This window comes from Marmota monax, unplaced genomic scaffold, assembly GCF_021218885.2.
Source record: "Marmota monax isolate L192 unplaced genomic scaffold, Marmota_monax_Labrador192_F-V1.1 WCK01_AAM20220418_F8-fsc00059, whole genome shotgun sequence".
In the NCBI taxonomy this organism is placed as follows: domain Eukaryota; kingdom Metazoa; phylum Chordata; class Mammalia; order Rodentia; family Sciuridae; genus Marmota; species Marmota monax.
In genome coordinates this window covers 4,122,502-4,134,718 of record NW_026693595.1, presented here as the reverse complement: position 1 = coordinate 4,134,718, position 12,217 = coordinate 4,122,502, and the positions used below count along the sequence as shown (strand labels likewise).

At 36.3% G+C, this 12,217-nt stretch overlaps 1 protein-coding gene across 1 annotated transcript in view; it reads left to right on the top strand.

The window, feature by feature from the left end:
• Tmc1 (transmembrane channel like 1) overlaps window positions 1-12,217 on the top strand; it is a 163,765-nt gene that overhangs the window by 142,019 nt on the left and 9,529 nt on the right. Inside the window, exons 16-19 of the mRNA XM_046459450.1 lie at window positions 2,848-3,087; window positions 6,656-6,781; window positions 10,202-10,280; window positions 10,385-10,436. Coding sequence (XP_046315406.1) covers window positions 2,848-3,087; window positions 6,656-6,781; window positions 10,202-10,280; window positions 10,385-10,436 — 497 coding nt within the window. The remainder of the gene's footprint in view (window positions 1-2,847; window positions 3,088-6,655; window positions 6,782-10,201; window positions 10,281-10,384; window positions 10,437-12,217) is intronic.

Here is a 12,217-nt window from a genome sequence, read left to right as displayed (position 1 = left end):
TGATTGTGTTTTGTTAGTATACAAAAATAATCACTTTCAGAGTTCCAGAAGCAAAGTAACTTTTGTTCTATCATTCATCTTCAGGTCAGTACTTTGCACAAATACTCTTCTCTACTCTCAGGAGGGTAGTGAGGAGTGGGGATGTGGTGTGGCAGGGACGTGTGGAGGGCTCAGCGTAAGATTGGTAGGCTCACTCTGTGCAAGAGTCTCCACACATTGTACTTCCATTAATTCATGAGCCATGAGGATGTGACATCTGAGTTTAGCCATTTTTAACAGAAATAAAAGAAGTGTGAGGAGTTTGTATTCAATTCCATTGGTTTGTGACATTCAATTACTGCTATAGAGGTTGCTGAATTGTGAAGGTTGCTTAAATAGATGTTATGAAAGTTAAGAGTTATAGGTAAAATCCATGTTGTTATAATTTGGCTGATGATCAGTAAACTTTTTTAAAAATAGAGATTGTGAGTGTTTGCAAAAAGATGTTTAAATGATGAAAGCACACAATATCTTTATCATGGCAGGAGGTAGACAGGTAGCAGAGAACAACAATGAGAGAGATGATGAGTTTCGGACATTTCTTTAACTCTGTCCCATTGGGTACTCTCCCGCCCATCTCTCCCCCACTCCCCTCCTTTTCTCAGTTGATCAGATGTGAATAATTTACCTGACATGTACATGTCACTGGAGTAATAATGAGAGCTAAATAAAAGAAGCTTTCATTTGCTTTGATCTTCTTGGAAGAAAGGCATTTTATAAGGATAAGATATTACAATGATTTTTAACTGACAGATGACGGGATCAGGTCTGGGTAAGGGACTTAGTGAGCTGAGCTGATTAGTGAGTCATGAACAAAGATGGGATGAGCATTAAGATTCAGACATCATCGTGCTGGGACCTGTTTTTCTAGGTTATGACTCTTGAGTCATTTGCTCATGATGACTATGTAATACTTATTTTGTAATTTGTTTGTCTGTAAATACACATGTATATGGGTGTACGTATAGATACATATAGACAAATACTGCACATAGATACAAAGATGTGGTTTTAGGAAACTCTGGGGTTTGAATTATGTGCAGAATTTTGTTTTAGATTCAATTAGGCTTACAGCAATGAAACACAATCCTCAAATGTTAGCATCTTATTAAAAAGGCCTGTGCAGTGTATGGTGGGGCATAGCTCTGATCTTACACCTCTCCTTCACCTTAGAGACATGGATGGATGAAATAAGATCCATCTGGATCATTGCTAGTCACAGTAGCAGGGAAAGAAGAGAACAAATCCCATATAGGGCTGTTAAAGTTTTCACTCGGCAGGGAGCATCTCATTTCTATTCTTATTTTGTTGGTCAGCACAAGCCACATGATCAAATCTGACTTTCAGAATGAGGTGAGCACAATTCTCCATCCTTTATTGTATCACAGTTCTCAGCATGTATGGATATAGCCTAGAACTTTGCAGTTCTGACCCATTCGCTAGGACTATCACTAACTTGATCTTTTGTTGTTTTGTTTTAACTTCTCTCTTGATGTTTTACAACAAAGGTACATTGGGTTATTTTAAATTCTATCCATCTGTGAAAAAAATAACTTCCCACATATTTGGTTCATTTGCTACGACAAATATCATTGAGATTTGTTATCTGGAATCTTACCAACAAGATAATCCAGATTGTGGCAAGAAGCCACTTTTCAAGGAATGAGTTAACTTTGGGTTGACATATGTTCAATTATATCAGAAGCTATTTTTTTTTCACTTAATTGAAAAATGTCTATAATATACCAGATTTATATTAGATTGGTTAAACAACTACTCCATGCATTCAGGGAGTATAAAATGTTAAACCTAACCAGAAATGCTGAAGACTTTATTATAGTTGGGACAGTTTAAAAAATAGGGCTCCACTTACATGTATAAAACAAGTACACATGTATCTTCTTTTAATTTTGGTCTAATAAATTGTTATTCATATTACTTTATTGGGTTAATAGATTTTCTCATCAAAGAAAATTGAAATATTTTTGTTGAAACAATCAACTAAGCTGTCAAGTAAAAGTAACCTCACTTTCACTAGTTTCTTTTTTAAAATGGTATTTTACCATACTTTTTAAAAGTCAGATGCACAAAGCAATGGATTTCTAGAGCAAACTACAGTAAGAAAGTTAGCAGGTAAATTAAATTTAAATGGATGTGTGGAATTTTCATCTCCAAAACACATAAATCAAGATATAAATCATCAAGAAAATATAGTATAATATTTAATATAAATACATCTTTTCATCAACTCTAAAACACCAGAGCAGCTAGAAAGAGAAAATGGTATCAGAAAAAGGAAAAATAATCATTTTAATTTTTTTCACTTTCACTAAGCAAAAGTTAGCTACCGGTGCATGTAAACATGGTTAATTACAAATCTACAATTTATCTGAATATCATAAGTTATTTTAGGGGACAATTGTAAAAAGTTATATTTTATATATATTAATGATATGAATATTAGGGGAAATCAAGTTTATTTAAAATTAGAAGAAATAAAACAATTGTAATACATGTTTTACTCTTATAGTTTACATTCATCAATGATAACAGATATAGGCAGTTTATAGCATAATTTCCATGAAAGAATTGTATACACAATACCTTCAATGATGGGGGAAGTGGCAAACTGTGTGTAGAAGATGGAAATAGATGAGTCTGATTTATTATAAGAAGATTTTGTGTGGATGAATATGATAGTACATTGTTTGCCTATAAAAAGAGGCATGATGTAAAAGAAGCAGGTGCTGTGTGACTTTATTATGGAGTGGAGAATCCAAATTAAGCAGTGCTCCGTTTTCTTTCTAGGATGGGCTCCTTCTTCGCTCCCAGCCTCCCGGGCATCAATATCCTTCGACTCCACACATCTATGTACTTCCAGTGCTGGGCCGTGATGTGCTGCAATGTTCCTGAAGCCAGGGTTTTCAAAGCTTCCAGATCAAATAATTTCTACCTGGGCATGCTTTTGCTCATCCTCTTCCTGTCCACCATGCCGGTCCTGTACATGATCGTATCTCTCCCACCATCTTTTGATTGTGGTCCCTTCAGGTCTCTGGTCTTTGAAATTTGACTTGGACATAGTATTCTTCCAAGGGTAGAAAGGGGAATGGTCACACATTTTATAAATTAGGTTTTTTCCCCCCAAACAATGGCATTTTGTGTTGGTAGAAATGATATCCTTTAGATATTCACCATCATTATGGGACCTGGAAAGACTTAGGCAAGTCTATTTATTTTCTCATTCAGGAATCATAAAAGGGGAAATTATTTTTGTTACTGTAGGCTCTGCCTGGTAAATTATAAACTATGTACCTGAGCTGTTTCCATATTAGGGGATAGCTAAGAAAAGGTTTGATTAGTCTGAATGTGAGATTTGCTGATGCTTGACCACCATATCCAGACATAGTCCACCATTGCTTCCTCTCATGTGGATCAACCCACACCAGGATGGGGCATGGAGGTTGCCCACATGTTATATAAGAGGTGGAATCAGTGAACAACAATAGTAACTGTTACAATGAGGGTCACACAATTTATGATTCAGAATTCAACATGTAAGCAAAAAGGATTAGTAAGTCATCAGTCAAGAGTCAAGAAGGTTCTTTGATCCAAGTTAAAGCTATACTTTCTACAGTCCTCTAGAGCCAAGTTATTGTTCTGACATATATTGGAAAGCAAAGTTCCTGGGATCTAGAGGATAGGATTTTATTCTTTAAGTGTTCTTAGAAATGAATCTACCACAGGTCCCTCCAAGAATTTCTACATGTGGAGTTACTGACCAGCATGCATTTGAAGGGAAGGAAATGAGAATATAAAAACACGAGTGACAAGCACAATGCTGTAAAGGCCACTTTAATTTCCCTCCATGCTGTCAGACCCACATTATTTTATTAAATCAAAATGCTCATCATCCACAGATTTTGTACAATGAGATATTTTTCACTCTGATAATACACTGAGTTATTGCTTTACTGTAAAAGAAAGAAAATGTTAAGCCAAAGAATATATCAAAACTAGTGGGTGTGCTGTTAAACTCAGGAAACTGATGTCCACAAGCCCCATTCTCTCTCTCTTTCTCTCTCTCTGTGTGTGTGTGTGTGTTTCCAAGTGGGCTGAAATAAATAATGCAGAGAGTGACATCTGGAGACTATATATGAAATTACAGTCTTAAAGGAGACATTTATCTTAATAAATCCTTAATAAATCTCAGAGTACAAAGTTCAAGAAATGATATTCAGAGTCTTCAGTTAATCGCAAATTACCTGCACAACTTAATATCAGGGTAAATTTTAAGGCTACGTGTTTTTAATTGGCAGTTGATCTTTCTCAGTAAAACATATAACAAAGGACCTTAGTGTTTCATAAAGGAAACCAAGGATGTAAACAAAACTGCTGGTTACACAGGTCTATTCAGATTTAAAATACCGTTGAGTCAGAGCGCAATTGCAAAATGTTAGCCTGTAAGCTTTGATCTCTCTAGCTTTCCTTATGTCAAACACTTGAGTTACTCTGATTTTTGCCAGGGTGTGGGGGATGGGGGTTGAGGAGTGTGGGTGTGTGGAATTTACAGTGAAGCAGGGTATCTGACTTTGACCAAGACTTTCTTGATTAGCACATTTAGGTAAATTGCTTGGTAAATAGCACTATGTTGAGGTCAAGAAAAATTAAATATTTTCATAAGAGGACTGGGAAAGGGGTATGTCTATATTGCTTAGCTTATTTGCCTGTTGGTTTCCTTCTTTTGGAGAAAAAAAAAAAGAAGTTTACTTTGCTTCTTTGCTCCACCAGTTTGACAGGTTTGTTGTGTTCCTCAAGGCTTGCTGTCCTCAGGAACTCTGAGTTGGGAGTGTCTGCCTCCCCTGCTTAGTGAAAGCTGCTTGAGCCCATCTAGCTCCTGGGTGGGCAACAAGGTGGCAGACATGACTGTGAGGCAGGCTAATGTAGTAGTTACCCTGATAAACAGCTGCTGTCCAGTACAGATGAGTTTTCAGGGCTATCTTCCTCTTTCCATTCCTCAAAGCAATTTGATGAGATATTCTGGCATATTCTGATTTTGTAAGACCTAACCACAGAAGGTGATTTTTGTAGAAAATTGTTTCAATAGACTGAGTAGATTTCCCTTAAGTTGTTGGCCCGCTTAGAAATGATTTCTTTGATGTTCAAGACAATTCCTCAAATTGTTCCATCTTGTTTTCCAACACTTCCCCCACACAGCTGTGTCAATAATTCTGAACAATTTGTCATCCTTTAGGTTATCACATGCCTCCTCACTTATGTTTTGGCAACTTTTTAAATGTATTTCCTTCTTACTGTAAAAGTAATGACATATATTTATCCTAGAGAACCTGGAAATTGTAGAAACATTTTAACATTGAAACAAACAAGTTCCATAACCCAAAGACCTGAAATAATGACTCAACATTCTGGCATTTTATATTCATGTTTTCCTTTTATGAAAAGTTCTTAAGATAACTGAGGTCCTACTAGTGTATGTACAGGTTTATGTAGATCTTTAACAGTAACATTATGCTGTGACACTGCTATTATGTCTCACTCATTTGCAATTAGACTTTATGTGACTTATCTATGATATGTGAAGAAAAAAAAACAAAAACACTTAATAGTCCAATGACTCCTGACAAAATACTTGGAGTCACTTTGTTGAATGACAATATTTGCTGAATTCAGAGAAAATAATATCTGATTTGGGACTGGGGGTTGTGTATATTGAGTAGTTGAAAATGTTTAGAGTAGAAAACAAAAAGAAGACAAAACATATTGAAATGTTACACCAGCCTTTAATCTGAGGATCCATACAATTTGTTGAAATACAAAAAAATACTTTTTGAGGAGTGAAAGTTTTTATAATAGGATCAATATGAATATATAGAAAAAACTAACCTGACATTATTAATATTCTATTGCACTTTTAAATATTCTATATTGTTAAAACTCCCTGATTTCATTGTGCTAGTTGATAGCAGCTGATTTTCCTGTCAACTACATATGTCTTAGCTGGTATTCTTGAGGGGCTGTCCAGCAAAGGAAACCCTGAGAAGAAAAGGGACCCACTTTCAGTGGGGTTACCTGTTAGCATTTCTGATGAAGGCGGTCTGGTGGTAAATGAGGTGGAAGCTACTGCATGGAAAGAGATATTGGATTATTTGTGGTTTTATTCCACTAAACTATTACTTGTGCTCATTTTCAAAGCTAATTAAAAATTAAGTGCTCTCTGCACTCAGCTCAAAGAGAGTCTTCTTTAGCAAGAACAGCAAGCAGAAGAGCAGACTTAGGAGCTGCATACAAAATATATTTCAATCAAAATCTGTCAGTGTTAAATTTTTTTCTTTCCATGTTGTGGCTAATTTCCTAACTGCTGTGACTCTGTGTGTGTGTGTGTGTGTGTGTGTGTGTGTCTGTGTGTGTTGGGATAACATTTCTTGTAACTTTTTTAACATGTTGGCAAGATGAGGTTGAAGTATTTGTGAGCTAGAGCTAAACATTGGATTCCTAACCTGAAATCTAGGCGATATTTGAGAAATATTTCTAGTTTTCTTGCTGTAACCATAATTTCTTCAATTGTTTCACACAAACGTCTTTCTTTCTTTCCTCCTAGTGGCAAAAACAGGATGTTCGAAGTCATTGGTGAGACCCTGGAGAATGATTTCCCAAGCTGGATGGCAAAGATTTTGAGACAGCTTTCCAACCCTGGACTGGTCATTGCTGTTGTTCTAGTGATGGGGTATGTGCTTCCCCTTCTCAGAGAAAGAGCCTTTGTAATTTGTTTCCCGACTCCTTTTCAGTTTCAGCCATTTTCAGCTTCTTCCCTTTCCCAAGGGTTTGCGCTAACCTAACCAAATTCAGCTCTGAAAACATGTTGGTGGAAGCTGAAATTCATGAGCCATATTCTGATCCTGTTGGATGTAATTCACAGCCATCTGCATCTGTCTTTGCCTCCCCAGGATTATAAGATTTGTTCCCAAGTAACAAAAATAATTATCAGTAAACAGCTAAAGCAAGGGAAACATAAATGCTAAATGCTAAATCTAATCAGCACATTGAGCTTCCCCCTGCAACACAGCCCCCGCCTCTTGTTCCATAAAGCAGATGGTTGTGAATATACAGAAATGATCAGCCTCTAAGTCGATATTCCCCTTGAGGGCCCTACAGGCTGTATTTTAGGGCTAATGGTTCAAGGGGTCTTAAAAATCGCCCTGTCCTTGTTATTAGAGGGCTGTTAAAAACTGTGTCCATAATAGCACAATCAGAGAAAGGTCTTAGAAACATCTTTTTCCTCTACCCCTTTAAAGTCAAAAGTGATTTCCAAAAGGGAACTTGGTAGGAGACTTTCATTTCCATGTAGCTTTCATTGACTGCTGACTCTTGGCCACAGGAGACAAACTTATATAATCCAAGTAAAAATATGGGCTTGCTATGGAAGAGCCAAAAAAAAAAAAGCGCCCTTCCTTTCAAAGCCCTGCCCTCCAGAAAGAGAAAGTCTGGAACTGCCTGTGCTTTCAGCCAAGGAGGTCAAGCGTTCCCCATCTCCAGGACACTTGGATTGGATTTTTTGGGTTTTTTTTTTTTTTAAGATAAAGGTGAAATGAGATATCTGAGGCAGAACACTCACACTGATGTGAAATAAATAAGCTGGGATGCTGAACCTGTTATCACCATCCTGGGTAGGTTGTGACGGCAGGGGTCACCTTCAGTGTGTAAGTTAAACTGACCCAGGAATAAATGAGAAAGATCAACATGGTACTAGACCCTTTTATAGTAAATCCTATACTCATGCCTTTACATTACATGATGATGCCTTCTATGAGGGAAAGCTAATAACCCATAAGGATAATTAAACAGTAAAGCAGATTACTCTTATATATTACAGAACCTTGATCATGAGGTGGTATTAAGAATGTGATAGTAAATCTCTGGCACAGATTTGTTAGAAAATGACCTGCTGAATGCAGCATCTTTCACCAGATGGCCCTTGGAGTGATTTTCTTTCTCTACATTTTCATGATATAGTGGCTTCTGAGAGCACATTAAAAAGTATCCTGTGGCCTTTGATAGTCAAGGTCCTTTATTGATATAAATAAAATCTTACACAACACACACACCAGAAAAGTTAGATTTTGTTGCAGTGTTCTTAATTTATTGAGAGACAGATTTGTTTTTAAGCAAAGGAGCAACATCATTTGAATGAAATATCTGAAGATCTAATAAAACTGTCTTAAGAGATGGAAAGATAATTAATGCTGCTGCTGTTCTAGACACTAACCATAGATGACTCATTGAATTTCCACAATAACTTAAGACATTGGTTTCATTCATCATATTATCAGATATATTTCCAAATATTTCCATATTTGGAAGATCCCCAAATCAAGTGACTAGTAAGTGAACTTAAAGCTCATGTCTTCTCACTCCTACTTTTTAATCCCTCCGCTTCACTCATTCACTCCACCAAGGAGAGCATGGGATCCCTGGAACTGTCAGAAGGTAGGGAAGCACACTTTAGGCATGGTTTAGATGCAGCATATGTGTCTTTTAAATGGCCAAATAGCAGCTATTTTGAACAAGGCAAAATTGAGGACCTTATAGAAATACTTGTATAAATACTTAAGATGTACAAACCATTCTTTAGTTAGTTCATCGCCATAGAAAACAGTCTGGGAGCCAGATTTGACCTGGAGGCCTTAGTTTACCCACCCTTGATACAGACAGCCCAGATGAAAACTGCCCATGTGTGAGAGTCAAAAAGATGTTCAGAAACACTGATTTTAGCTCTGAGGTTCTGATTTAAAACCCAAATTTCAGTTTATTACTGATTTTATTTTTTCAGGTCCTGAGGTCTCTTTATTTTATAAGCCTTGTGCAATTGTCTTGGCTTTTTATTACCTTTAATTAGAGAATGTTACATGCTTTTTAAATTTCCCCAGTGGACCATATTAAATCCACTTGGATGGTGTTTGGGTATCTGAGCAGAGTTCAGGTTGCTTTTCTCTGGGCAGTGTCATTCCCTTGGAGCACAGGAAGTGATTTGTTAGGAATACTCATAATGTGCATTCAGAGGCAGGAAAAAAATGATGGATAAATATATAATTCTGAATTGGAAATGATATGTGAAATTTTCAAGTTCACCCTTCAAATCCAGTAACTTAGTTCTAAGTCTCTCTCTCTCTCTCTCTCTCTCTCTCTCTCTCACACACACACACACACACACACACACAATTTATTGAGCACCTATTTCATGCCAGATATTGTCTCAGATGCTTTCATGTGTGTAATTTCACTCAAATTCCAGTTAATCATATAAGAAATAAACAAACCCCAACTAAACTATATCAATAATTGTGCTGCTAGCACCAGATGGCTCATAAAGGATATTATCTGGCATGTTCATGAGCAGAGGAAATGTGTTCAATATCCAGTTCTTTGCAACAAAGAGCAATATCAGCTTTTTTTTTAAACTGCATTTTTTTCTTTGTTGTTTGTTCATTTTGTTTTAAGAGAAGATGAGCATATTTATTTTTGCAGAATTGTTGGGTTGAAATTTGCTCTTTCTAGAAATATAAATGTCATTTGAAATCCAGAATCACTCCTTTATAAAATGTTTTCTTTTTGAGGGAGAAAGAAATGAAAATAATTCATTCTGTGGAAAAAAAATCCATGTTAATTAACTATGCCTCTGAGGGTGATATTCTCTCTTAGTTGTAAAGGCCAAAGGAGGGAATTTAAGGCAGGATGTCATTTTACTTTTTATTTGACATATTCACTAAGCTTCAGTAGATTTTCTATTTTTTTTAGACATCATTACTATCAATTTAAACTGTTTTTAATTTTATTGTAAACTGATTTTAATACATTTCCAGGAAGAGGCTAATATTAGGCAGTGTGGAATAGTGAATAGGGTTCTGGCTGGTGGATTAGGAGCTTTTGGGCCCAAATTTCCAGCTTCAGCCTAGTCACTGTGTAAATCTGAGTGCACATCTTTACCTCTCTGGACCTCAATTTTTATCCACAAAATAAAAGATTTCTAGTAGCAAATATCTTCATGTTCACTCCAGCGCTGACATTCTATGATTTAGTTAATAAAAATTGAAGAAGCATCTTGAGGAACTAAAAAGGCCATCAGTTTTATTGTTTTCTCATAATTTAGTTTGACCATCTATTATCTCAATGCCACTGCCAAGGGCCAGAAGGCAGCAAATCTGGAACTAAAAAAGAAGATGAAACTGGTAAGATACAATTTATTTCATTAAAAATATTGTCTTCATTTATATCAAGGAGTAAGAAACACCAGGAAATGTAATTTTCTTCTTTCCTTTTTTGTATTGTGCAGCAAGCTTTGGAAAACAAAATGCGAAACAAGAAGATGGCAGCCGCACGTGCAGGTTGGAGATGGGTTCTTGCTGGCGATTTTGTCTTAACTGACAGTCTTACATTTTGTTTTTACTCCAAATGAGGCATTCAATGGTGAATGGCATATTGCCCTGAGCCAGTTGTTCCACATCCTCACCTTCCATCTCTAGCTGTTCTCATGCATCACATCCCAGGATTTGATTTGTTTTTTAATAGAGGGAAAAATTCAGGAATATAAATTTACCAGTAGTGATAAAATAAAAAGTGACCTACGAGTGACATATGATGAAAACAACCCTCTAGTTATATATAAAGAGTAAATATATCTCGTGTTCATTTTAACTATTTTTATATATACAAAGACACTTTGGGAAAATCTCCAAAAGATCCTACTTTGAGCTAACCACCATTGATATCCAGATAGCTCTTATAGTCCTTTAAATGTTCTTTTAAAGCCTTCCTTAATTTTAAAAATACAGAGAGGCTTCCACATCTCCAGATTCAACCAATTGTCTGTTGAAACTACTTGGGAAAAAATTATGTCTGTATTGAACATATACAGACTTTTTCCTTGTGAGTTCCCTAAACAATACAGCATTACAATTATTCCCATAGCATTTACTTGGCATTAGATATGCTAAGTAACCTATAGATGATTTAAAGTATAGGCAGGGTGTATGTAGGTTATATGCAAATACTACATACAAAGGATTTGAGCATCCTTCCATTTTTGTATATGTGGGGGGTGTCTGGAACGAATCCCCTGCAGATACTGAGGGTTGACTATGTTGGAATAAAGCAGATTCCTATTTGCAAATATTTGTGATGTACCATGAGTCTCTCATGGAAAAGGAGACATCTAATAAATGTAGTGAAAGTCTTTTTCAACTTTTCCTTCATTTCTAATTTTAAAATTCTGTATTATTAGAACTTTTCCCCCATGTAAATAATTCAAAGAAACTCAAGTCAATTAGTTGCATCTAGAAAAGAGACATTTTAGTCCACACAAATGAGCAGGGGAGAGGAATGAATGGCTTCAGGCTACTTTTTTTTTTTTTTTGATTTTGTTTTTTAAATTTTTTATTGTTGGTTGTTCAAAACATTACATAGTTCTTGATATATCATATTTCACACTTTGATTCAAGTGGGTTATGAACTCCCATTTTTACCCCGTATACAAATTGCAGAATCACATCAGTTACACATCCATTGATTTACATATTGCCATACTAGTGTCTGTTGTATTCTGCTGCCTTTCCTATCCTCTACTATCCCCCCTCCCCTCCCCTCCCCTCTTCTCTCTCTACCCCCTCTACTGTCATTCATTTCTCCCCCTTGTATTATTTTTCCCTTTCCCCTCATTTCCTCTTGTATGTTCTTTTGTATAACCCTGAGGGTCTCCTTCCATTTCCATGCCATTTCCCTTTTCTCTCCCTTTCCCTCCCACCTCTCATCTCTGTTTAATGTTAATCTTCTTCTCCTGCTCTTCGTCCCTACTCTGTTCTTAGTTACTCTCCTTATATCAAAGAAGACATTTGGCATTTGTTTTTTAGGGATTGGCTAGCTTCACTTAGCATAATCTGCTCTAGTGCCATCCATTTCCCTGCAAATTCTATGATTTTGTCATTTTTTAATGCAGAGTAATACTCCATTGTGTATAAATGCCACATTTTTTTAATCCATTCATCTATTGAAGGGCATCTGGGTTGGTTCCACAGTCTTGCTATTGTGAATTGAGCTGCTATGAACATCGACGTAGTAGTGTCCCTGTAGCATGCTCTTTTTAGGTCTTTAGGGAATAGACCAAGAAGGG